The following is a 27,960-nucleotide window of genomic DNA, read 5'->3' as shown; positions in this document are numbered from 1 at the left end:
CGAACAACAGTACTCGTTATAAAGGCTACTTTTGGCTTACATATATCTAATTTACTTGGAAACGCAGGTCGTTGCTCAGCACGGCCCGCTTTACCTGCACATTGCGACTGAAATATGCTCCGCAATGACAGTTTAAGAATGAGACTAACTGGCAATTTCTAGGTCTCACAGTGACAAAAATGCTTTCTTTTCAATAATTTTGTTCGCTGATAGCGTCTCAGTTAATTAGTTTGAAAGAAATTTCTGGTCGCAGCCAGTTTGTTCCTTTTGATAAACAATCAAATTTGCTCTGTTTACTCGCCCGATAAAGCCAGAGCTGATTGGCATCGCTACCACTGCAACCTCCGAAGCCTGAAAGGATATAAAAGGCTTTATATCTATATACGCTATGCTTACCTGATTCGCACGGTAGCTCACACAAAGCTACTTTCACAAGGTCCAAACAGTGTAGTGAAGCGTGCAGCTGGGCGTTCGGTGTACTGCAAGCGACAGAGCAGTTCAAGGTGCATTTGCTTTGCGAAAAGGCACTGCCACTCACGTCGAGTGCTCATATAAGCAAATACTTCATGTCTTCAATTTTAAAGGAGATATTGGCGAATATAATTACATGTGCAGTTTTGAAGCAGCCCAGCCGTCTCTAGTACTGCAGCAATGAGAGTGTAGTCGTCCGCATTTATTGCAGGCATTGTTAACGAATGATGTCGCACGTACGAACATTAAGATAAATATGAGGCCACGGAGTGACGTCGACTCCCAAGGAAATTAAGGGGTCACTTTTTAACGGGTGCGTGAAACGACCTTCGGGTTAACGGCAAAGAGAGTGCAAAACGGCGCATACTTGCATCCATGTCCAATCGATACGCTAACTTTTCCTCCATTGTAAGAAAAAAGGAATACTTCCAGGCTATGACACCAGTCAGCGGCATTTGTTTATTCAGTGTTTAAAGAGTTCGTTTGAAATGAAAAGAAATGTTTAAAGTTCTTTCTCCAAGGAATCGCTCGGCTTTGTACATTGAGTCTTAGGTTCCTCTCTTCAATCTGCCAGTGTGCTGTGGAAGCAAAGGAGACGGGCATATATTACGGGTGAGCATTGTCTGAAGTAATACTGCCATGCAGTATTAGGCACCATGAAGGCATGCACTGAGCTATGCGATGGAGTTCATTGTGTAAGCAATAAAAAAAAAACTTACTGGACATACTAACTAGAATAACACATCTGCCGGGCTAGTCGGCAGCGATCCATATGCATCAGCAGCGACGAAGAAGATAGGACAGAGCGATCTGTGCTATCGTTTTCTTCTTACTGTTTTTGTGCTCGCGCTGCTGATACATCTGCAATCTCCGCCAGAGCCTCCTATAATCTCTAACATGACTCATAATGTATGTATGTCTTTTAGTTACGTTTTGCCCTGTATATTTATAATTGTGTTTAATTTTTGCCTTGTATCACGCGTTGTTTTTAATTTATTATTCCTATTTGCTTAATCTATTGTTTTGCCCCCCTTACTCAATGCCCTTCTGGGCCCTGTAAGGTATTTTGAATAAATAAATAAATAAATAAATAAATAAATAAATAAATAAATAAATAAATAAATAAATAAATAAACGTAAGACTACCGCTAAGGTGTGAACATAGAAAAGAATCAGACAGGACGAACGCTAAACGTCAAGTGAATTTTAATGCGACTGAAGAAGCATATATACTTAAGGGGCGGGAGATGCGCGCGCAACACCGGAAAAACGCAAAAAACCAAGACATAATTATAACACACGTGACAGAATGTTTTCAAGATACAAAACTTCGTTTTGCCACAAGCCCAGAGACGGTTTGCTGACGCATTTTTCGCCTTCTTTTCGAATGTGGAAGGCGTCGCATATCTCACGTTGTAACCTTGTGCCTCTTTTCTTTTCGTGATTCTTTTCTACGTCCGCGTCTTAAGCGCTAGTCTTACGTTTATTATGAATCACTAACCAACCGGCTCCGATCTCTGCTTTGTCTAACATGACACTCTTCAGATCTTTGTTGCATCGTGCCTTCTTCAGAATAGAATTGGTACTGTCACCGAGTTAAACAGGGGTCTGTCAGTTTTCCACACAGCATGCTGGGTTGACCACGACCTCCTCATTCCAGCTCGCCAACCATGCTCCTCGTACGCGCGATCTAATCTACACTGCTGTCCCTGTCTACAAGCATGAATTTTGGTTTTATTTCCACCGCCTGCTGTGCTTTCCATCATGCGAGCCATCACTGCTTCCTGTCAGCAGAAGCTGAAGCTAGCCGCCGCGGTGGCTGAGTGGTTACGGCGCTCGGCTGCCGGCCCGAAAGACGCGGGTTCGATCCCGGCCGCAGCGGTCGAATTTCGATGGAGGCGAAATTCTAGAGGCCCGTGTACTGTGCGATGTCAGTGCACGTTAAAGAACCCCAGGTGGTCGAAATTTCCGGAGCCCTTCACTACGGCGTCTCTCATAGCCTGAGTCGCTTTGGGACGTTAAACCCCCATAAACCGAACCAGAAGCTGAAGCTAAAGTGAGAAGCATGCGTTCGGTGTGGTTGTTTTGAGCATATATTTGTGAAGAGTGGCTACATGAGTTGGCTGATATCTAGTTTAACATCGAAATGCGCTGCTACACAGACAGGGGATAGGAATAAGAACACAAGAGGTTGCTGTGATGAGGAGTACTGGTCGCTGGCCAAAGTCAATAAAGATAAAAAGACGTTTCGGCAGCACTGCGCCTTCCTTGTTCACCATCTCGTCTTTCCATCTTTATTGACTTTAGTTAGTGACCAATACTTCTCATCACCATGATTCCTGAACAGACGGTATGCCGTCAAACCCTCGACTACAAGAGGTTGCTGTGTTCCTTGATCATTTTCTATTTTAAGAGACCCGTAATTTGATGAAAAATTACAATTTTGCTTAATTTTTGTTAGCATAAAATGAATTTTTAAGGAGTCAAACGAACCTATCAGCATAAAGAAATGTTCGAGTCGAGTCCATTTTCCTTGTCCAAAAATAACAAGTAGCCACTAAAAGCGATCAGATGTTTTTGTTGTTAAGTATTTCATTATTATTAACGAAAATTTTCCCAAAAATCCATCGCAGGATTTTCGAGATTGGGCTTTATTCACACTACCATCATGACAGTGTTTATTATTTTGGTGAGAGCCGCGGATGAGTGCAGTGATTAATCGCCGCGGTTATGCTAAGGAAGCGCTTGAACAAATACTGTTTTATAGCCAATTTCCTTGCTACTGTGTCACTAGATCAGTGAAGGCCGACACACTTGACGTAAAAAGCACTCCATGAGCGCTAATTTCGATTTTGGGTTAAAATTATCGCCCCTTTCCCTCGCATGTGTCTGTGCTTAGCCAGTAGGGAAATGCCACCTACTAGCATAATATTCTACTTATCTTCTTTATCACGCCCTGAAAATTGTGGAGGCAGAAACAATACATTTTTCTGAACTTCGCGCTCAAGTGCCGTATGCTGCAAAAACAATTTATAGCCTTCGGCGGGTAAAACATTTTACATAAGTTGCATATATGATGAACTTCTCCCGTGTAGCGGCGCATTCCGAGACATCCCGAAAGTTTAGGGCCGTCTACTTGCTGTTTCCGCTATACGTGTGAGCCACGGACTACTAGAAAGCGCTTAACGGGCGAACTTATTTAGCATGGTTAGATGACAGCGAAAAGTTTGCAAAGGTATCTAGGCAGACTTGCCACAGCGTCGCTTTACACGCAGTCTGCGTCAAATCGCTCGGCAGCCTCTTCGCACCAATATGCGCGGAACTAAAGTATACGAACTTATACATATACCCGTATAAACATATAAACTAAGGTATATAAACATATAAATGTTTAGGGATTCCCGTAAACATGTGACCATCATTCACCATCGTGACCTTATTTATTCCCCTGGAACGTTGAATGGTTGTTGGCCGCGGGGAATGAAAACCATGATAAACTCTGGTGCTATTTGTAAATAAGCAAGTCTCTTTCTGGCTGCCACAACTTACAATCTCCAAATTCTCAATGGCGATGTTCTGAAAGGTGAGGCAGACCGCTTCGTCGCCAGCGGGCGCATTCTCGAGCCGCACAGCCTCGGTCGGTGAATACACGATGGTTACTGCGTCACCCACTGCCAACCGGAAGGTTACCGCTTTGCCGGGGTCTTTGTGATTTCGGAAGTCGTGTACATCCGGGTTGCCCCTGCGTACCTTCTGGATGCCTATAGCCATGCTGCGGTGGAAAGAGTCGAGCACAGGAGAGATACATGAACAGCTGTTAGGGTAATTCACGTGAATAAAAAGAATAATACGTTGATAAAAATTCATGTTACGTCAACAAAAATTCACGTTAATAAAAAAAACGCAGAACGGCCGGTCTAAAAATTTAGCATGCAGTAAACCGAAGTAATGTTCAACAGTCTCGCAAGGAAACAGCAGTTCATGGCTGGTAGTGAGGTGCTGGACGCAGTAAGATAGCACGTCTACTTAGGGCCAGTAGTGACCGCAGACCCGAATCACGAGAGCGAAATAACTACACGAATAAGACTGGGGTGAAGCGCATATGGCAGGTTCTCTCAGATCATGAATGACAGCTTAACAATATCCCTCAAGAGAAAAGTGTACAACAGCATAATCTTACCGGTACTCACCTACGGGGCAGAAACGTGGAGGCTAACAAAAAGGGTTCAGCTTAAGCTAAGGACAACGCAGCGAGCCATGGAAATGAAAATGATAGGTGTAACGCTAAGAGACCGGAAGCGGGCAGAGTAGGTGAGGGAACAAACGTGACTCAATGATATCCTAGTCGCAACCAAGAGGAAGAAATGGGCTTGGGCATGGCATGTAATGCGAAGGCGAGACAACCGCTGGTCCTTAAGGGTAACGGAGTGAATTCCAAGAGCAAGTAAGCGTAGTAGGGGGGCCAGAAGGTTAGGTGGGCGGATGAGATTAGGAAGTTAGCAGGCATAGGGTGGGCGCAGCTGGCAAACGGCAGAGTTAATTGGAGAGACATGGGAGAGGCCTTTGCCCTCCAGTGGGTCTAGTCAAGCTGGCGCGCTTTCCGGCGTAGGCCATAGGTGTTGGACCAGCATTGCTTGTTAGAGTTTCCCAGAAGTACTGTACGTGGGCCAGCCGTGAAGTTGCTTCGAGTATCAAGTCTTAGGAATGAATCATCGCCAGGGGACATTATCAGATTAGCATGCCTTCTAGAAGGAATGAACAAGGCGATAATGAATAATGGCGCTGCCAGCGACAGAATATTTGGGGATGCTTTCGATCATGGGCACTTCTGTTCCCGATAATACATTTACCTGCGACGTTAGTACACGTTCCCTATTGCCCCTGTTGCTGTCGCAACAACGTTACGTGTGGCGGAAGTGATGCACTGTCGAGCAGTTAGGTTGTCAAAGATTACACTGCCTGCCATAAATTACAGCATAAAAACGCTGAAGACTGGTTAGACCAGTTCAACCGTGTGTGGACGTTCTACCGATGGGATGACCCCACACCACTGCGGTAGCCTTATTTCCTCTGAATGACTGTGCGCAGACCTGGCCCGAGCCGCACGAGACTTGCCTGAGAAGCTGGCACATATTTAAAAGGAGCTCCTAAAGACGTTTTTGAGCATTTGCTGGAGGGAAAGAGCTCATCTAATGTGCTCCACACTCGGATTCAGCCAGGAAACGAGATAGGAAATGAAGGGAAGCCTCGTGATGCGGGGCTCAAAGCAACAAGTTTTTTCCAGTCTTTTGAATGATGTTCGGAAGGTTTGTTCAGGCTTTATAGGGTTTAAGAATCAAAAACGACTCAAGCTATGTGGGATGCCGTAGTAGAGGGCCCCATATAATTGCAACCACCTGGGTTCTTTAAAGCGCTCTCACATCGTGCAATTAAATCGTATCTTGCATTTCACCTCCATCGAAATTCTACCGATGCGGCTGGGGTCGCACCCGCGTCGTTCGGGTGAGCCACCATCGCGACGCTGATCTTCCGAAGAGCGATACGGAATTCACTTCAGCGATCAGTACTATGGAGGAGACCATCTACACCCGGTACAGCTCTTTGCACTAAACGCTTGCACACCTGAAAGCAGCGACAAGAAGAGGAAAATTATTCATGAAATCGTCCGAGAAGGACGGAGCCATCTGATGCTGTCGCCAGCGTTGCGTCAACTCGCAAAATTCTGTGATGCTCTCTGAGAAGTGCACCAGGTGCCGGCTTTTCACAAATGACGAGTTCCACATTGGACACACACACCTTACGCACAACTTCCTCCTGAAAATACAAGACAAACGCCTCCGCGAAACGCGTGCCGATTAACTCACAGTAAACCACATTTTAATTTCATGTACAAAGCTTGAGCAACTAAGGAAAAAAAACATTTTAAAATATTCTACAATGAATACATCCCATTACATCCGATGTTGCTTTTAGGTGATCGAGAACTGGTTGATATTTCAAGTATTTTAACTTTCTCAGAGAAGCCAATGTTTTAAAGAAACTCTAGGTACAAAAAGCCTCACCTTTAACAAAAGCACTAACCTGTCTTTGGCGCATTATAGCATTAGTTGTTTTTGCGCAATTAAAATCAATATAACTAACTAACAAACGACGACTTAGAAACCAAGAACTCCAGGTCACGATCTGCGTGGCACAATACGCAGTACTCCTCCCCTACAAGACCTAGCAAGCCCTCGTCGACGTGAACCTGCTGTGCTTGTTACAAAGCCACCGTAATCCTTCCACGAGCGACGAACTGCACACAGGAAATGTGACAACTGGATATCTACCGACCACCGCCCAATGTGCGTTTATCGCGGTAATACCACTCGCATTTTTGGACCCTGCCTGTAAAGAAGCATGGGACTGCGCGGGTTCCAAATCAACGCCCCACGACCGCGTCCTTGGCAACGGCTAAAGTGCCAACTCCAAGGGCTCTTTCAGGGCGTACGCGCTCAGCGTCGGCGCTCTTGGCGTACGCCGGAACGGGCGTTGCAAAGGGGCATGCATCTCCTGGTGCTGGCTCGCTTCCCCTCTCGAGCCGACGGAGATAATTTCAAGCCGTGAAGAGCAGGGACAACTTAAACCGCGAAGAAAAGTTCGGGGAACCTGAAAGAGCTTCAAGCCATGAAGAAGAGAGTCACCGAGATGCTCCCATTGTTATAAACCGCACCCCCCTTCCGACACGTACGCGAGCGCCCGTGCGCTGACGCCGATATCTAGCACGGACAGATATCGGCGCCTCGCCGCTGCTCGCTTGCGTCTTCTGCAGTGCGCATGCGCAGACCGGTTTTGGCGTACGCCAAGAGCGTCGACGCTGAGCGCGTACGCCCAGGAAAGGCCCTTGGAGTTGGCGCTTAAGGAAGATCGATTTCTATGTGCGTCGTGGAGACAACGCCTCGTCAATTCGTATGTCGTGTTCACCATCGCCGTTCACACCACACTATAGCCGTAGCTTAGCTGCGGCTGTCCAAAGAATGTCCCCGAGCCCTCCTAACGCCAACTGCAGAAAGCTGTCTTTGGGGGTGAGGCTGCTTTAGGGCTAAACGAAAATACACCGACGACGGCGCATTACCACGCCGCATCCACTGCAATGATGTCAATGACGATGCCACTCGACGCGACTCGACAGCCCACGACCGGATTCAATGGCACCGACGATGCCGTGACTGGCTACAAGGTACGAGTCCCTAATATTATCGCAACTAACGTCAGCAGCCCTGTTACTGCCTTAGTGGAAACAGGCACAGAATGTTGGGTCATCAATGGATGGTCACCTCAAGTAACTGACGATCACTTGGGGCGGCCCTGAAATCCGCAGCATGTGCCTGTAACCTTATTGCGCTATTGCGAATGCATGAATAACGAAAAATAGAACTACCGAACCTGCGAACGTCATACTCTTGGAGAACTGTTCCCGCGACGTGACCCTGGTCATGGACTTCCTGATTAAACATGAAGCAGTTGCTGACCTTCGATCCAAACGATCCAGGCATCATAGCCTCCGTAGGAATTGCCAGCGCCAAGAATATCGAAGGCGTCATCAGTTGGCACACACAGATGATCCCAAACCACGGAATCGGCATCGCAAAAAGCATCGCCTGTTTGCAGAAATTGCAGAGCTTAGGTGCCGGTTTCAAACTTTAGCAAAGAAACTGGCTGCGTAAGAAAGACATGACAATCGTTTTGTTGTTTGAGATAGCGGGCACTAGCAGAGCGTTTTTGCTGTAAGACACTTCATCCGCGACCCCAGACTGCGTCCAAGCACCAAAGTTCGTCTTCGATATCAGCTTCACGCTGCTCAGGCACAGACAGATTGAGCTGAAGGACCTCCTACGACGTGACAAAAGGCTTTGTTCCGACGTCAAAGCTTTCGCAGATATCAGTCACCAGACACCGCATAGTAACTAACAAAAAAAAAACGAATGACCTTTCCATCAAAGTGCCTACCCAGTCAGACGACGAGAAGGCGAAGCTGTCAGGAATGAAGTTGAAGAAATGTGGTGGTTTGGTGCCATTCAGATTTTTACGGTACAGCTTTGAAGTCCCATTCAGCAGGAAACCCAGCAAAGAAGCAGGTGGTCCACCTGCACAATAGTTGCAGCAACCTTTCTGAGCAATCTGTCCGCCGTGGCCGCTGGTGCTTAAATGATTGGTCGAGAGAAGTCATGCGAACTTGCGAAATCATTACAACCTGGCCAACCTGGCAGGTGGCCATCTCCGCCTGGTTTTGATCTGCCTTCCCCCAGTGACTCAAGGCAGTTACATTAATTCATATGAAGGCACCGCAATTTACACCTCTCCCGCGGCGCCGCACATGAGAATTAAGGGAGCTTGGTAAGGCAAACCTTGGTCTGACAAGCCCCACCGGTGCCTATGTTTGGAACAGGCATCTGCCGGTGCATTAGCGCATCGCTGGACCGTTACTCCACTGAGCAAGTAGCGTTAGGAGGGCACCTCGCGATCTATGAATATAAAGTAGACAATTACTATTTCCGCCAAATAAAGGAGGAAAAGAAGGACTGCTTGCCCTCGCGGGATAGATCTGTAAAGAGCAACTGAAGAAGTTTGAGAATTTGATGAGCTTAAAGTGGACGAATGACTTACGCATGCAGAAAACGAATTCAATGTATTTTTGTGTTGTCTTTCGAAATTGCGATAATCACCGAATGAAGCCGCGTAGGCGTTCAAGCTTCTCCGCAGTGCACAGCTCCCGAGAGGTCCCGCAGTGATGACATCATGTGCCGGCGGGCTACGTTTACATTCAAGAAACGGTTACTCCAAAGAAGAAAACCGAAACCATCGAAGGTAAAACCCAAGAAGCGCTGTTTGGCGGCCTCGCATGACCCACTGCAGCTTCCTTGCGGTTCGCCCCTCTTCAATGAAGCGGTGAGAGGAAGGCTGAACGTCGGAGTTTTAATGGACGATTGCTTCACCATTTTAAATGCTAGTGCAAAACTAGTTGGCATGTCACATCCAGAAGCTTCATACACTCGAATGTTTGAATCATCTCAAATTCTTAAAAAAAGAACCATTTCAGTTTCCGTCGCATTTTGCTTTTAGGCGTGCGTTAACGCTATGTATTGGTAAAAAAAAAATTTGAGTGTCCGTGCCTGCGTAATGAAACGCAAATAGGGCCTCAGGTCGCTCAAAGGGGCCTATTAACGCCATCGCGTCGTACCCTCGAGGTGGAGCTTAGTGTCCCCTCAAGCTTTAGTGCATTAGCATCCACCTCGTATGGAAGCTGTGGCCAAATGGCTGAGCATCCGAGGTGCGGGGTTCGATCCCCAGTGCCGCCGGTTACCACTGGTGATAAAATGGGTACATGGTTTCCACTGGTGTGGTGCTCGGCTTATTTAGGGTGAAATGCTTGGGAAATGGGTCTTTGACCCCACCTTGAGTAGAAGAAAAATACCTTCTGCCATGACGCTCTTTGGCCACAGATGCCCTTGCGCCATAAAAATCCACCACCACCTCCAGCATTCACCCGCAGAGATTGATTTCACCGTTGTCGGTCTGAAGCCTGGGACAGGCGCCAACCTGCCAATCTGGTTGTGGGAAACCTGCCTGCAGGTTGTGCTATGTGCTAAGTGCTTTAGTACTTAACTGTGCATAGTGCTTTAACAGTTAAGCCTGCAACCAGCGATTTTGAGGGTCTTCGTCTGAAGCCTGCTTGAATTCGAAGCAGCCTAGGTGGGCCACGACGGAGCCAGTGCTAATAAATTGAAAATGACTTCTTGACAGCTTACAGAGAGCTGTATAACCCCGAAAGCGCTTATATTGGACTTTCAATCCCTGCCGTCCTCTTCTACTGCGTAGGCAAGTTTCTTGACACAGTCCTGGCTGGTGAACATGCTGTTCGGCATGCGGTGAGCTTGAATGCGAATGAAGCCTCGGCCTACAATGTAGCAGTGTTGGCATTTTGGCTGCCTGCCGCTGCACAATACTACACGATAAGTATCTAGCAGCGTGTACAAGTGCTGATCAGCGATATGCTCTCGTTCTTAGAGACTGAAACTCTCTTTCTCGTGCAGTATCAATAATGACAGAGGCAAATACAAAACCTTACCCTTGATACGACGTATTCATTTGCTTGTATTTGCCTCTGATAGTAGCAGTAGAGCCGGCGCTCATGTGACAATGATTGTATTTCTTGAGGCTGATCTAAAAGAAACAGAAAGCAATACTTGCAGCAAAAGCAATTAAATAGTGCATCTAAGAACAACATACGAGCGATGTGTCGATACCATTCGCATACAAGAAATTGTAAAAGTCGCTCTAAAAGCAACAGGACGGCTTTAAGTGGAAACACATTATGAAGCCTAATTTTTGTGCCCCTGACCGGCTTATACGCTCAAGTCAAAGAGTAGTTGCATATGATTAAGCGTGTCTAGATTGCAGGGGTTTGCCAAAGGAGACACATAAGCTGCGAGTGGTAGAGAGTGCTCCTTGAGACTCGCCTCTTATCGTTTCATGAAGCGCTTGAACGACACCTGGTATTGTGTTAGGTTCCAGCAATATCACAAAAAAGAAATGGGCTTGGGCAGGTCATGTAATGCAAAGGCAAGATAACCGCTGGTCCTTAAAGGGGTGGAGACACAAAATTTTTGGTTGGCCTGTTCTTTGTTTCAAACGTTGCGTATTGTCTCAGGACGCGTGATACACGCTGCACAATTCATATAAGTGCGGTAAATAATTTATTATTGCATTATTTATAATGAGAGATTTGGTTTCTGAGCGCCGGGCTGTGCTGCGTCGTCACGATCAGGGAAGAGCAGCAACCCTGGTCACGTGGGCCCCAAAAGTTGCGACACATGGAGCACTGCGTCGTCTGCTCTCGTACACATGCTGTGCATAGCAGCGTCTTTCGAAATCATGCGCCGACAAACTTAATTGGTCGATACGGCGATATGTTGAGAAAAGCCAAGCAAACCCAGCTGAAACAAACAAACAAACAAACAAACAAACAAACAAACAAACAAACAAACAAACAAACAAACAAACAAGGCGCATCATAATTTCTCAGGAAGACATTTAAGAAAGGAAAGACAACATTTAGACGCGTACTCATTGTCGTCTAGAACATCGCTAGCTCAGGGGTGAAAGTGAAGGCTCTGTGCGTTAGTACTCACGTCTTTATCATTGGCGGAGGGCTCCAGGCCTTCAGTGATTCCGGTGTACTCATAATGCCATTCCAAGGCGTTTATGTTTTCGTAAGTGCGTTCGTGATAGAACGCTTTCCTGTACAGATGCGCGAGATCTATACCACTGAAATCACTTTTACCAGCTAACAACTTGCCGTTAAATTCGTACTGAAAAAAAAACAAGCGCAGAAAAATGAATCGCGTCACTAGAACCTGAGCCGATGTACACGGATCAGTCATAAGTAGTGATATCTCCTTTGCACCAGCAGCTTTGTCAAGAGCTCATGTACCAGCAAAAGTCGAGGTGCTGATCCAGTTTTAAATACAACGGTATCACAAGCGCTCGATGGAAATCACAGTAGTAGCAAGCACGCAATCACCTATTTCCTCTTGAACGTTTGGAGCGCACCTTTACTAACAGTTGCGACCACTACTATGCGGAGGTTTTCACTTAAGATATCCTGAAATTCTTAAAAATAAGCCTTTTGAGGTAGAAGCGCTTTCATTGGCATAACATTGTCAGTGGTGTAGCACATTGAAATACATCTACGACGTGCTGACTAGTCGGCTGGTTAACTAATATTAACTAGCTAGCGTTTTAGCTGTCACTGCCAGCGTCCTTATTTATAAAAGGCATGTAGCCTACTGTAAGTAATATCCATATCAGTGTTAAGAATTTATAAAACGCAGTTACCATCGGCACTGTAGCCCAATAAATGTTGGCTATATCCACAGGTTACGTGCTATTCAGAGATTGCTTTGGCGGCAGGTTTTTCGAAAGCGGATGAATTTGGGCATGGTGTAGGTTCTTGGTCTAGATCGCCGAGGGGAACTCCATTTTCCAAATTCTAAAAACTGATACAGATATTACTTGCGACGCGATGTATGCCTCTCAATAAATAAGAAGATTAACACTGAGAAATAAAAAAATTCAGTAATAATTTATCAGTGTACTAGCACGCCTTAGCTTTGTGATGCGCTACACTGATGACAGTGTTATGCCTTTTAAACCGGTATTCTTATCTAAAAAGACCATTTTTTTATTTCTGAAGATCTCAGGGGAAGCAAACACCCGGTTAACCTGCTGCAGGGGTAGAGATGTTTATAACCATACGCCATTGAGGAACGTTAGGTAGTATTAGGCACCGAAATCCAGCTAAGTATTTCAGGCATCACATACGCGGCGCCTCTTAGCGGTCGGAACACTGCCAGGGTCTGTAACGAGCACGTTGTGATATTCTCGGCTGAGAGTGTCGAGAGATGGCTTCTTCAAAATGCAACACGAAGTGAAGAAAGATTAAGCGGACTGAGGCGCATCCTCTCAATATCTTTTCAATTTGTTTTTTAAGCAAATTATTTTACTATAACAGGCACATAAAACGTTTTTACATAATTTGTCGAAATTAGCCTCCTCTTCGACCTTGTGATAGAAAGCCTCTCGCTAGTTTTCGTGTCAGCCGCACGTAGGAATAGCCAGATTATCATGAACCTCTGGTTCTCAGAGAACTAAAAAAAAAAGAGCATTTTAGTGGCTCTTCCGCCAGAACCAAATTTTAAGTGGTTGAAAGAAAGGCGGCGTTCAAAAGTATTGTTGCGTACTGTGTACTCGTTCTGGTCAGCAGGAGCGGGAGGTATTGGAAGCCTTTCTTTTACATGTGGAGAGACAATCGTGCGTGAACAAACAGAATGTTTATCTTTCTTCTAAATAGCTGAAGTTCTTGTATAGGGAAGTGCCGTCACGCATGCGATTTGATTTTAGGTGTTTTTGGCGCCTAATTGTCATCTATAAATGCGTGGAATTTTCGAGAACAAAGTAAGTTGATGTCTAGTGCCTGCGTTGTCTTCTTCAGTCCTGTCGTCTGTTCTTTAGCTCTACCGCTATGTCCCCTCAAGGCAGTTTTTTTGATCATGAAGGTAAAGTCAGTACCTTTTTCTATGTTTGTCTGGATATGACCGCAGACATTGCATCGTGGTTTTCTGCACGGCTGACACTCGGAGTGCGGGTTAGTATTGGCGTAGTTTTGAATTTAGCTAAAATGCATTGAGGTTCCTATACTGCGCCGGTATACCGCTCTTGGTGGCAGTTTAAAAAATAGGCGCAAGTGACTGTCTCGCTGAGTAATGTGAAGATGCTTAGATGGGATACTATTCACGCGTCGTAGGCTTCGCGACTGTGTGAGAACGAGCTTGTTGGCCTCTAACCATTCTGCGACTTTCGAGAACATAGTATTTTGTTCCTGCCCACACCACGGGCTCTCCGGATAGGGCGCTGGACGATGGAAGCGGGGACTACCAGTACCGAGGCCCTCGTCAAGTGATTGAGCAGGCGAGGATAGGGGAATGAGGGGCTAGCTGGCCAACTTCAAAGGAAGCCAACCATCACTGAAAGAAACCAATGCACAGGGAACGTTACATTTAGAGCACAACTCTTATGCGCCCGGCGGCGCGTAATCGATGTTACACGCCACCTGCCGGCATCTGCCAGTAACAGAGCGAAAGGTCACCTGCCACGGCGAGAGCGGAAGAAAGACAGCTGGAAAGTGGCTACCACTGGAAGATCCCGAAGTAAGACATTGTGAAACTGAAGGACGTGAAGAGCTTAGCTCAGATTTCGCACTACCGATCATTATAATCGTCTGTAATTTTTTTATTTATTATGAATTACTGAGACAAGCCACAGTAGGCTCTAGTGGTGCTATTGTTCAGGCTTCTAAAATGGCGCAGAACATAAAATTGCTGTATCTGAAGCCTTAATATATATTTAAAAATTGGGTTTTGGGGGAAGGAAATGGCGCAGTATCTTTCTCACATCTCGGCGGACACCTGAATCGCGCCGTAAGGGAAGGAATAAAGGAGGGACTAAGAGAAGAAACGAAGAAAGAGGTTCCGTAGTGGAGGGTTCCGGAATAATTTCTACCACCTGGGGATCTTTAACGTGCACTGACATCGCACAGCACACGGGCGCATTTGCGCTTCGCCTCCATCGAAACTTTGCCGCCGCGGTCGGGTTCGAACCCGGGAACTACGGATCAGTAGTCGAGCGCCCTAACCACTGAGCCACCGTGGCGGTAATATGTATTTAAATATGCAGTTCGCGCTTTGTAGTAGTCTTCAGTAGGGCAGGCATTGCTTGACTAGGTTGTGAAGTAGTCAAATGCAAAGACACTTGAAGGTGTATATGCGACATAACTTTCACCAATCTCTGACTTGAACAGTGATAGACTACGAGGAACCAGGAACGCTATCAAAGTGATGAAATTCCTCCAGTTCCCTGTACTGAAGGTTTACAAAAGGTATTCAGGGGGTTAGATTAGGAAGAGCTACGGGAAAGACACGATGGGGAATGCCTCGGTGACCTGCAATTTTCTTATCACTGTCTGCTTGCTAACCTGCACAAGATATTGCTTGTCAAGAAGATCCATTGCATGCTCATAGATGTATCCGGAGGTATGTTTGCGCAAAGCGGGGAAAGAAATCCATAGCGTACCTAAATGGTATGAATGATTGACACTAACCTATGGGAGCAGGTCAGAATGCGCAACTTCACCGGATAGGTAGAGAGGACAGATTGAAGGTCAGTGGGAGAGGGTTTCGTGCAGCAGGAGGCAGCTGAGTTGATGATTAAGCTGATAAAACATAGTTTACAAAAGAAATATCTAAAAAATGTTTTTGGAGATTTCGGAGTGTGTAATACTCTGTGACTTCATACTATAGGCGGAACTCTAGAAGAATCGAAGCTTTTTTACATGTTGTATATTTGTTTGAACACATACCTGAAGACCGCCGTTTCATTCAATTTCACTTAGCCAGCTCCAATTTCTGGCGTCCCGACATCAGTTCCTGGCCTTGAAAGAAATCACCGCCGACTTCTCGGCAGGATATTGGGGTTCGCCCCATCTTGTTATACCCGGTATAAGTACAACTTAGAGAACGCGCTCGTCTTTCCTGATTCCCGCAATGGAAGGTTATAGCCCGGTCTCAGCGACATTTCAGTACAGCAAATGAGTTTTTCGTCACACAGTGTGCAGAAGGCGACACTAAAAAAACAGCTCTTCACTACAGAAGCCATGTTACATTGCGCTGAAACCATAACACAAAAGAGAAGAACCCATAGCAAAGGACGAGCGCAAACTCTCAACTGGTTTATTCAGGGGCCGAACCCCTAAATACAGAAAAACGCTTTCAAAATTTCTCGTGCAATGACAGTAGTGCCATTGAACGAGAAATTTTGGAAGCGTTTTTTATAAAGAACGATAGCAATTGAGTAAGTTATGTGTCAGTGGGGTTGTATAATAATGAGTTGGCATTTTTGAGATCAGTCTTTTAGGGTATGATGTGTGCACACGTGTATCAGGGCTTGTCGGGAATGTAACTTGCGCACATGCGCGGGTCTTTTCTATATTTAGGGGTTCTGCCCCTGAATAAACCAGTTGATAGTTTGCGCTCGTCCTGTGCTGTGTGTTCTTCCCTTTTGTGTTGTGGTTTTAACGCAATATGTTATGACTTCTGCATACGATCATTAATTAGCCCGACAACAGCTCTTGTTAAAGCTCTTCTCTATTTCGGTAAAATTCGTGATTAACCCCGCAACTGGTGTTGCAGATCAGGCTTTTGTTACTAACCTCCAGTTTTTTCCCGGCTTGATGCTGCAGCTCTGCGGTGCAGACCAGGTATTCTCCAGTTTTAATTACTAGTGGATTGGGGCCTTTCTTCCCATGCCAGCTGCCCAACGCCTCCCTCAGTCCGTGAGGAATCCTGTTACGGCCGTAGATCCCCGTCTCTATGGTTGTCGTGGTTCTCCCACGACCGTAGTCATTCGTAACCCCTAGAGCGAATCTGCATAATTTGGACACCGTGGAAAGAAACCGGCATTAGATACTAGGCTTCCCACTTTGAGAAGGCGATTTTATGTGCCTGTCCACTGCCTGCGACACTGAGACTTTGACAGGCTGAAACCTGTGTTAACGTTTGATGTTGTGCTGCCAATTACGGTAGCACTTGTACATACATACACATATATTTATTTCTCTAAAAGAGAAAAAGGTCCCTGGGCAAAAAGCTACTTCAGAGCAGCTTGAATAGGCCCGGGGCCCATTACAAGGCAGGAGAGAGCATACAGAATTCAAAAACATAATAGAGCACAGAATGAATTAGGATAAGCATGCATTTTCGATTTTTTACGAATTAAATCAAAGTGAACATGACACAATATCAATATCAAGAACATCCAGCAAGGTCATCGATGCTGTCGACGTCTTCCTGGAGCGTGCTGGCCTTGGCATCTCGCCCACTAAAACCCAGCCGATGCTCCTGACCACCAGGGTTGAATGTGAGGACAAACGTTCGAGCTGTTTGATTTCTTCTAGAACTTGACACGTGACTTTACAGTATTGGCAACGCCGTCGCACAACGACAGGGTTTGAAGCGAAAAGCTTCATCACGCTAGGTAAAGCCGTCGTCGCGTCGACAAAAGAATGACCTTGAACGACTTTCGGGCCAACCACGTTAGCCGTGTATGACTATATGTTGCGCAGTTATGGTGACGAAGCCTTGACCCCTGACCTTGACCCATGACCCTTAGTAGACCGCTGACTTTGGGTTGACCTTTGACATTGAGTTACCTTTGGGTTGAACTGTGACCTTCAGAACATCCGATGGGGTGATGTGAGGCCACGTGATGAAATACGATGGGGATGTCGTACGTAAGACGCTGTGATTACACGTCATAGTCACGCGGTCGTGTGGGTATATATAAAACGGCTGTCGCAAGCGAGTAGCAGAGCAGCCATGGACGAGCCTCAGACGCTTAGCAAGCGTTCTTGCTTTTCGCTGAATTCCAGCTCTAGGCAAGTTAAGCCACTGCCAATTTTTTTTCCGCCCAGGTGCGCAATCCTGACATACTAAACACCTTTGCTGGACAGCGTGGCTGTGGCAAAAAAAAAAACAGGATGCCTTTTGTTGAATGTAGAGATGATGTACTATACCAAATTACCTTAAGTTAAAAAAACGTATATCGGCCAAACTGGGAGATGCGTGAACGAGAGGTTACGAGAGCATGCAAGTAACGTCAAAAATGTGCCCGAGGGAAAAAATTTGGAGGTTTCTTCGCGAGCGCAATGTAAGAGTAATATACTTGCGCGCAAGTCATTGGCTTACTTGCCAGGTTTGTTCACCTGCACTTGACAACACTTCCGTGACCAGAAAGAGCAAAGAACGCACCACAAGAGAAATCGCAGAATCTGAACAGATATGTAGTCTGGGGGATGGCTGTGTCAGCACCGCCTCTGTCGCCCTTTCCGAAAAAAGAGCTGACCTATTTGCGCATGCGTAAACGATAGGCACGGCTGTATAGAATGATTATAAGAGCGAATTATTTCACAAAAAAAAGTTGTAAGTTCACCGCCCCTGCTTGTAGTCTCGTCTTTGTTCCTCGTCTTTTTTGCTCTGCTCTTTCTGAAAAATATGTACCAACACGCCCAACTCGCCGCATCAACCTGCAGGGCCACTTTCATAACGTTCACGGAGCATTGTGGACGTGGCTGGTTACGTGTTCCTCCAAGTGCTTTCTATCCTCGGAACATATATCGGGTGTTCAGCCGCTGAGCACATTACAGCCGTTTCATTTGTCGCCCGGAGCCGTGTCTTGTGCACCTGTTCAGAATGTGCTTTTACTTCTTTCTCCAATACCGTGTCCGGTGCTACTTGCAAAGTTTCATCATTGCGAATTTAATTCCCTTCGGTTCTCTTCATTTATTGTCGTTATCAATGCGGAATGTTGCGTCTTCGTAGTCTGACAGAAATTGCCGTCTAGCACTGTTCCAGCTATATAGCAGGCTTATAGACATCTACGCGAAAAAAATGTCTTCAATCCACGATGTGAAGGTGGTTGGACAGCGAAGCTGTTAAACGACACCCAATTACCCGTTGCGGCGCCACTTGAAAATTCACACACGCGGTTCTATTAATAGTCAAACCAGAGAGAGGTGAAAAGTACTTATATTACCGTTTATTACTTCACAGCGACATTCACTACTGCCTTATGATCAGTATGATATACACTGAAATTTTTAGTTCTAATTGTAGAGATATTATTTGGTAAAGTTAAATCAGTGCATAAAGCATGAATGGTTAGTTGGTTGAGTTGCATTGGTGAAACGGTGTTCCCATTGTTCGCACGTGCCTTATCATCCATCATGTGGTTTCGATGCTTGTTTTGTGTTTTTCTTAATGAAGACGAGTACAGAGCTTTATGCTGTACGCCTCTTTTGAATGAAGATTTGCCATTTATATGTTTTATATTTGTTATTTTTGCATATTTTGCTTTGTTTATTATTTTTGTAACTTTTTTAGTTTCCATTTTTTTAACATTACGACTGCATTAGTATGATATACGATTTCTATGCTGTTGGGTAATTTTCCACTCTGGTTAGCATTCAGTTTTTAGCCAGGCGTTTTTTGCTGACGACGCCGACAACACGAAAATTTTCTTGGAGGACAGAGGTATACAGCTTCGCTGTAAAACTGCTGTATTGAAAATGAATGCTTCATTTGCGTTTGGTGTATTAAAGCATTTGTCCAACTTGTAAACAGAGGCGAGAAATGAAGCGGTTTAGTCGCGTTGGATTCTTTCGTGCGAACGTTAAGCCAGCTTCCCAACTTGCAACATTTTGCACCAAACTGCTTGCGAGTATCGTTTTTGTAGCGATAGCTACACTACGGTAGCATTTCGAGCCACCAGCATGGCGGTGGCACGTGACTCGATACAATAGCAGAAACCAGGTTCGCCTAAGCCATCATTGTGGCTTGTCACGCGAAGCCTGACAGTCGACAGCCAAACTCGGCCGCAAAATTGACTATATTTTTTTTTAAAGGAGACACTAAAGATACAAAACAGACATTAAGTGATATCACATCAAACACAAAATAGGTGGAAACCGAAAAGTTTTGCTATGCATAGAAATCGAACTATACAGTTTAATTATTCTAAGTACCATTTCTTTAGATTATTGCGAATATCACGTATAGACTGACAGGAATTAATTTCAGAGGGAAGAGCATTAAATATATTTGGAACATAATAAGCTCGAGCATATTTACCAAATCTGGTCCGCGCGCGAGGAACTAAAAATGCAGGAGCCTGACGTAAAGGCCGGGGAAGCACAATGGGGCCTTTAAATGTATCGCTCCAGAAATGTTTTAGTACAACAGTATGAACGAAAAGGAATCGAAAATTGGGCATAATAATAATAATAATAATAATAATAATAATAATAATAATAATAATAATAATAATAATAATAATAATAATAATAATAATAATAATAATAATAATAATAATAATAATAATAATAATAATAATATTAATAATAATAATAATAATAATAATAATAATAATAATAATAATAATAATAATAATAATAATAATAATAATAATAATAATAATAATAATAATAATTTTATTCAACAAAACTCGATACAATAGCAGAAACCAGGTTCGCCTAAGCCATCATTGTGGCTTGTCACGCGAAGCCTGACAGTCGACAGCCAAACTCGGCCGCAAAATTGACTATATTTTTTTTTAAAGGAGACACTAAAGATACAAAACAGACATTAAGTAATATCACATCAAACACAAAATAGGTGGAAACCGAAAAGTTTTGCTGTGCATAGAAATTGAACTATACAGTTTAATTATTCTAAGTACCATTTCTTTAGATTATTGCGAGTATCACGTATAGACTGACAGGAATTAATTTCAGAGGGAAGAGCATTAAATATATTTGGAACATAATAAGCTCGAGCATATTTACCAAATCTGGTCCGCGCGCGAGGAACTAAAAATGCAGGAGCCTGACGTAAAGGCCGGGGAAGCACAATGGGGCCTTTAAATGTATCGCTCCAGAAATGTTTTAGTACAACAGTATGAACAAAAAGGGATCAAAAATTGGGCATAATAATAATAATAATAATAATAATAATAATAATAATAATAATAATAATAATAATAATAATAATAATAATAATAATAATAATAATAATAATAATAATAATAATAATAATAATAATAATAACAGTAATAACAATAATAATCAATCAATCAATCAATCAATCAATCTTTATTTTTCGGTGCCCAGGAACAACCCATAGGTCTTGGTGCTGGTACACCATTCACACGCACAAAATGTAAATTTATTTCACTACAAAGGAAGACACTCAGGGGAGGTAATGCAGCAGTCACGGCGATAGAAAAAAAAAAGACATATAAACTAGGCGTGACAGCAAGCATGAAGCAAAAAAGCGAAAACAAGAAAACAGCGAGAACAGCGGTAAATGAAAACAGCTAGAACAGGCAACAGACATATAAATAACTAATGAAACAATAAACAAAGAGAATGAACGACCGATAACAGCCAAGTACAGCATATAGCAAAATAATAATAATAATAATTTTATTTTTTCCTCGGTACAAGGAAAAGGAGCAGCCGCAAAGAGCTGCTGCGAAGAGCAGCTTGACGGGGCGACTGCCCCCATATTTGACAAAAACTGGCAGCATGAAGATGGAGAAGGAACGCCCAGCTAAATGGAGCGACGAAACACTGACTTGGCAATTCGAGTGAGCCAGTTCCACTCGGCCAGCTGTAGCTATCGCCTCACTCCAGGTTTAACCAGAGATAAACCACTGCCAGTTTTTTTACTTACGTTGGACTGTCGGCTGTTGCCCGTAACAACACCGTGTACCTAACCTTCGCTGTACCAGTAGCATTTAAGTTGCGCAAAATAAATTCGTAAGTCTTGTATATCTCGTTGCCGGGCTCCTGTGCAAGAAGAAAGCCGTAATAACTGTAATACCTGCGTCACAGTAAACATTGCTTTTCGCCTCTTTTTTTCATTTTAAATGAACAACTCACGAAGCTTTAACAACAGATTTTCGAAGTATACTGACGGCACAGAGTTAAACACTGAAATCGTGATGCGGTTATTACTGTAACAAAGAAGCAGGAAGCGTGACACACTGACATCCTGTAATTTTAATTGCGATAGCAGCTTGGAGTCCGAATTAAGCACAAGCGAGCTTCATCGGCCACTATCAGACATGCCGGTCCTATTATTGCTCCAATTACCGCCACGGTGGCTCGGTGGTTATGTGGCTCGGCTGCTTACCCGAATGACGCGGGTTCGATCCCGGCTGCGGGGGTCGCATTTAGATCGAGACAAAATTCTAGAGGCCCGTGTACTGTGCGATGTCGGTGCATATTAAGGAACCCCAGGTGGTCGAAATTTCCGGAGCCATCCTCCCTCAGCCAGCGTTCCTCATCAATCTCGGTGATAGTTTTAAGTGCTAAAAAAGTTGCCTACTTGACAAGTTTTGCGATAAAAAATGCCCGACACTTAAAAAAATAATCCTAGACATGAAGTCAGCGCTAAGCAGGTTGCGTAAGTACGCTTCGCTTGTAATATGACTGAAGCAAAAATTGAAGGGCACACTTAGCGTCGCCTTAAGGGTATGACGCGATAACGTAATGGGTTAATTGCCATATATGCAGAAGGTCAATCTGTACTTTACATTCGTACATCCCTCGGATTCCTCATACCCCTCCTGGTGCAGTGGTGCAGCGGTTAGGCGATACTCCATTGCCCTGCGATGGCAGGTGCTTCCAGTGGTGGGCCTTGTGGGACACAAGTTGCTCTCCCGAGCGACCAATCATTAATTTAACTGCCACATGCTACTGTGGACAGTTTCCTCCCTGTCCGATGGGCAAGATGTGATGAGTTGTCCCACCGGCCTCCTCGGTTGGTCTCTGGACACCATCTGCCAAAGTCACGCTTGTAATTTTTCTCTCACAAAGCCGACGCCGGACTTTGTTCGTAACCGGGCCTTAAACGCTGTCGCGTTATTACCACCTACGCACCGTCTCTGCCAAATGTAACCGAGTAGCCGCTACGGCAGCGGCCTCGCGGCCGTGTAGCAGTGCTACAAAAATTTCTTTAGAGAATCTATAGATTGTCCATAGACTTGTCTAGAAAGTCTATAGAATCTCTGTAGACAAAATCTAGAGAACAGTCTATTGGCAATACAAATCCTATAGTCTATAGACAATCCATAGATTATTGTGCTTTCACCTTTAGTAGACTTTTGTTTATGGACAGTCTATAGAGTATGAATAGACAAAAGAAATATCTATAGGAAGGCAATATAGCCTATAAGAAGTGTATAGACTGTCTATAGACCATTTTTATAAGGGCTGCGTTGCCTGGCACTGTCTCCTGCTCCCCGGTTGCGAATGTAAACTGGCTGTCGTAAGCATGCACACTTGGTCTTCTTTCTTGGATGATAAGAGATAAGCCGGTAGCATGGGCGGCGAATTCGCGCCTTCGTTGCGCGGTCATACTGAATAACGGCTCAAGCTTCCGAAAAACGAAACATTGCCTGAAGAAACCGCAGCGCGTTTACTTCAGGCAAAGGCTGTACAGTCGGCGTTAAAAGTTTCTGGACCACATGTTACCCAAACGAAGCCAATAGCTCTGCTATTAGTCACCGGCTGTAGGCCACACTAGTGGAGGTTAAAGGGTATATTTCTTCCTGTCATCTCCCCCAGTGTGATGTCCAGCCGCCGGTTAATAGTAGAGCTATCGGCTTCGTTTGAGTAACACGTGATCCAGAGACTTTTAACGCCGACTGTACGTGCTCTGTAAGATACAACCAGGTGAGACACGCCACAAGCGCCGATATTGACACCTCTGCGAGCGACATTTTCTCTGCAATGCATCACCGCCGTTGATCGGTACAGCTCATTTGCAATGAGAGTGATTTCCAGCCTAACTGCTACTAAAAAGTTATCACCAGAAATGTGATCCCTGATCCTTTCTTCTGCTTTTCGGTTACACCTGTGAATCTGATGGCAACAACTATTTTCCCATTAGTATCGACGATAATATTGAATTTGCTTTCGCCGCCAGCCCCGTGCCTAATACTGTATTCTACCAGCCTTGCGAACAAAAGCACCTTGCCAAAATTTGGCGCTCACGTGTGCCATGTCGAAACGCCTGGGCTTCTTGCTTAGAAAGACAATAACCCTTTCTGCAGCCGCCGCCGTGGCTGAGTGGTTATGGCGCTAGGCTGCTGGCCCGAAAGACGCGGGTTTGGTACCGACCGGGGCGGTCGAATTTCGATGGAGGCGAAATTCTAGAGGCCCATTTGCTGTGCGATATATCAGTGGACGTTAAAGAACCCCAGGTGGTCGAAATTTCCGGAGCCTTTCACTACGGCGTCTCTCATAGCCTGAGTCGCTTTGGGACGTTAAACCCCCATAAACCATACCAAAAACCAAACAATGACCCTTTATCACGCATACTTACATCAATGTACACGTGTACGCCATTGGCTTGTCTCGCTGCTGCGATTTGCGCCAACACATTGCTGTCTTGAATTTCGGGATATCTGATGGACGCCATGTCGTGCTGCTTTCGCTAACGAAAACCGAAATTTGTTCACAGGTAGAAGAAACTCTGCGATCTCCGTGCGCAGCAAACAACCGCCGCGTTCAATCTAGCCAGAAAGCGCTCTCAAGCAGATGATGCAAAACCGACTATTAGTGCGGGTTTCCAGGTACGCAGCAGCGTCTGAGGGCACTCGTTGTTGTGCGCGTTAACTTATAGAAGGTTCGAAATTTCTAGAAGGAGCAGTCGGCCTTCCGGTGCTACGTCATATCCGGCAATTCTCTAACGCCTGCCCAAAGGGTATTGAAGAATGTACTACGTCCGACCATGGCTCGTTTCTAGACACTTGAATGATCTTTAGGATAGCGGCTCTGTTCTCGGCACAGCGATGTAGTTTATGGAAAGATTTCGAATGAGAGAAAATTTATGCTACAGATTAATTGCCTGCTACATCTCAGAAATAGATTTCCCTCAGAGAAAATGAAATACCGAATATGCAAATGCCTGTATAAAAAAATCTAAGTTATGTACTGCTTTTAACACTGCCCAGTAATTGTGGTAGTTCTCTGCATGAAGGCAATCTAACGTCTTTAAATGATTTCCCAGGAATACGAAGAGGCGTTGATTACCGTAATATTTAGTAGGCGGTAACCAGCATGTATATTGCTTAAGATTTCCGGTTAGTTTTACGGAAACGGCAAGCCCTAAATGTTCGTTTTTGGGGGTCACAATCACGCGCTATCTATAAGATTTGGTTGCAAAGTTATCGCGGCTGAATTTGATATGAAAGCAAAATGAGAAGTGTAAGAACACCGCATGACAACAGTGTTTGTATGAGCTATAATAAAGAAGGTATGAGCTGTAAGAACGACAAGAAAATGTGAAGGCAACGCTTGCTTCCTGAATCTATCAATCATAAATGGAAGAGCTTGAACATACATTCAAAAGCTCGCTTTCTTGCCTATATGACCGAGAAAAGGATTTATTAGATGTATGCATGTATGGCTTGCCCTGTAATCAGCATGATTCGTTATCGAGATACTGTAAAGGAGGTTTTTGTTAATCACTGTGACACATTATTGGAGTACTTAGCGACAGACCGTTTCGGCAAGAGAGCCACCAAAGTCCTGATATTGCTACAAAAGCCATTCTTGGAATATGATTTCGGTTGGCTGGGAATCGGCGCTTGTTTCTGCTGTGCAGGCTAGTGGACATCTTTAGTTGCTCGACCTCCAAGCTGAGCTCCCCAGAAAACGTTAGGAACGTTTCATTATCGCCCAGTACACCTATGCGAGGAAGGTTTTCGAGTGCAAGGTAGAAGAACAAGAAAGCGCTCAAGCAGGTAACCGCTCTGAAAAGGCGTGATCATTGCCTAGCACTGATAGAAACTTTATTAGCACTGTTATGCCTCCAGGCTCCGTGGAACCTGAATGGCTTGCAATGCTGCTGACTCGCAGCTAGAAGAAGAAAGTGAACACAAAGTGTAGGATGAGGAACAAAAATGTCTGTATATATTTATGACCTTAATCTGAGGCTCCCTTATTTAATAAGATATATATCAGAACTCTTTCGTGTGTTCTGTTTTCCCTAGCCTTACAGTTACTCCTAATAGCGCACGCTTTAGCGCGGCATTAAATGCTGGGCTTTTAGAAGGCCTTTCCGGAGCGGGAGCACACACACTTCGGAATTCGATGGGGCCACCACCCCATAAAAACACGGCAAGACACAAGAAAGTAAAAAGAATGAAAAAAATGGTGCTCGGGGAAACCCATGCCCAAAGAGCATCTTGAAAATTCCAGCCCCAAACCTGAATCAACATGTTTGTCCGTACTCCTTAAGGAAGAAGGTTATAAAAGCACCGTAATGCTTTCGCCTTAAACTCATCGCTGATAATCCCTGCTTCCTGCGTGGAAGAAGCTAAAATTTAGCTGCGGTTCAACTACTGCTGAACCTGGTTAGAGAGCGAAAGCTGTGGTGTATCGGGCAAGTTGACGCGGCTTGGCGTCTGTAACGTTGAGTGCGTTCCGCACAGTGGATAGGCAGCGCGCCCACCCTGTCATCCTGGAAGGTGGCAGTTAAATTAATTGTTGATCGCGAGAGGTTCGTCACCCAATGAATGCTGCGGGCTATTGCTGCAGTGCCGCGTATGTGCCACAACGTTGTCAGCGCTAATGAATGCAGCCCACATTTATCTCTCACCGCCGCCACGTACCTTTGCAACTGGTGGTGAGGTTCTGGCAGGGTTAAGGAAATACGTCCCCTTAGGGGAGGTAGTCACTGGAAATACAGATCACGAGAGGGGAAAGGGGAGCCCTACATGTGGGAAGTGGAACGGAGGGAGATATAGAAAGCAAAGAGAGAAACGAGAGATCACTTTTTCACATGCCTGTAGGCCATTAATAACAGGGTACACAAGGCACATGCTGAAAGTTTACAGCCCGGAACTTAATCCTGAGACCTGAGGGCGCTCGGCTACTGATCCGGAGTTCCCGGGTTCGAACCCGACCGCGGCGGCTGCGTTTTTATGGAGGCAAAATGCTAAGGCGCCCGTGTGCTGTGCGATGTCAGTGCACATTAAACATCCCCAGGTGGTCGAAATTATTCCAGAGCCCTCCACTGCGGCACCTCTTCTTCCTTTCCTCTTTCACTCCCTCCTCTATCCCTTCCCTTACGGCGCGGTTCAGGTGTCCAGCGATACATGAGACATTTACTGCGCCATTTCCTTTCCCCCAAAACCAATTATTATTATTATTATTATTATTATTATTATTATTATTATTATTATTATTATTATATGACCTTCAAGAACTTGAGAACCACCTTCACAGCTGTTCTCTGCGATGAAGGTTTAGTCCAAGGACCGAGAATCTTGGCTTGTGTAAGGGGACGAAGATCTAAGCGGCGGAGCGTTGCAGCCAGGAGGACAAGGTCACAAGGCCAGGAGGAAAAGGGCAGCCACAAAGTAGGGGCTCCATTGTCTCGTCGCACTCACAGTTCTTACTCGTAGGAGAGTCTGCCATTGCGTTTAAGTGGAAGCAGGCATTTCTAAACGTCACTCCCAGCCACAGGCAACGCAACCGTGTAGCGTCGCAGCGGCAGAGGCCGGACGGAGGATTGGGTGGAAGTAAGGAGTCGCGGCAGTGCAGACGGCATGCGGAGTTTCCAGGTGTATACCATGACGCTCAAATCTCATTTCTGCCAAGCCCTCACAGATGGGCAAGCACTAACCTATCCCAACCTACCCCACTTACACCGCCTACACCCAGTAGTTTGCGAAGACAAACACCTATGGTGCGGCGACACCCCAGCCCTGACACATATCACAAGGACATGTCCCATAATCCCCATCAGCTAAAGCTGCGTAATGCGGCTCTGGAGCCGCGGGAGGTGAGGCTGACGAGCACACGTCTCGACGACCATGCAGCGCTCCTTCTCTTCGCTGAAAGATCGGCAGAAGCCTCCAAAGCTATGGACTAAGGGCACACACACATTCGCTCCAGCCGCCATCCTCTTCAACAAACATTTACTTACTCACTCACTTTCTGTTGCTGAATGCTATCTATGAAGGTTCTAGTGTTTTCTGTGCTGTTAGAGATCATATTCGTTTCTGCTGCTTTTTAGACCGTTTTTTTTTGCTATTCTGCCACCGATGACCGTTTCCGATATGAAATAGACACTTAACCGCGTTTGTTGCAGCTTCCAAGCTTCGAGTTTCCGCTTGCGGCGAGCTGCATGAAAATTGGGCAGCCGGCCACAGCTTCGGTGCCCTAGCCCGTTCCTGGCATCCGTGTATTAAACGGGAGTTAATGTGATGAGGTTAACCGGAAAGCGTTTACTAGAGCCGGTGTGATGCGGCATACTGTGATAG

At 45.2% G+C, this 27,960-nt stretch overlaps 1 protein-coding gene across 1 annotated transcript; it reads right to left on the bottom strand.

Moving 5' to 3' along the window:
- Nucleotides 1-925: 925 nt before the first annotated feature.
- On the bottom strand, nucleotides 926-24,262 carry LOC144100037 (uncharacterized). Its single transcript, XM_077633086.1, has 7 exons — nucleotides 24,012-24,262; nucleotides 21,354-21,469; nucleotides 16,277-16,490; nucleotides 11,643-11,822; nucleotides 10,580-10,674; nucleotides 4,021-4,243; nucleotides 926-1,049 (listed from the first exon to the last, which is right to left on the bottom strand). The coding sequence occupies exons 1-7, from the start codon at nucleotides 24,105-24,107 to the stop codon at nucleotides 1,020-1,022; spliced, it is 954 nt and encodes a 317-aa protein (XP_077489212.1). The 5' UTR covers nucleotides 24,108-24,262; the 3' UTR covers nucleotides 926-1,019.
- Between the last annotated feature and the right edge of the window lie 3,698 nt (nucleotides 24,263-27,960).

Source organism: Amblyomma americanum, chromosome 8 (assembly GCF_052857255.1).
Source record: "Amblyomma americanum isolate KBUSLIRL-KWMA chromosome 8, ASM5285725v1, whole genome shotgun sequence".
Lineage (NCBI taxonomy): Eukaryota > Metazoa > Arthropoda > Arachnida > Ixodida > Ixodidae > Amblyomma > Amblyomma americanum.
The sequence above is the reverse complement of the archived record's forward strand: the minus strand, read 5'-3'. Positions and strand labels throughout refer to the sequence as shown.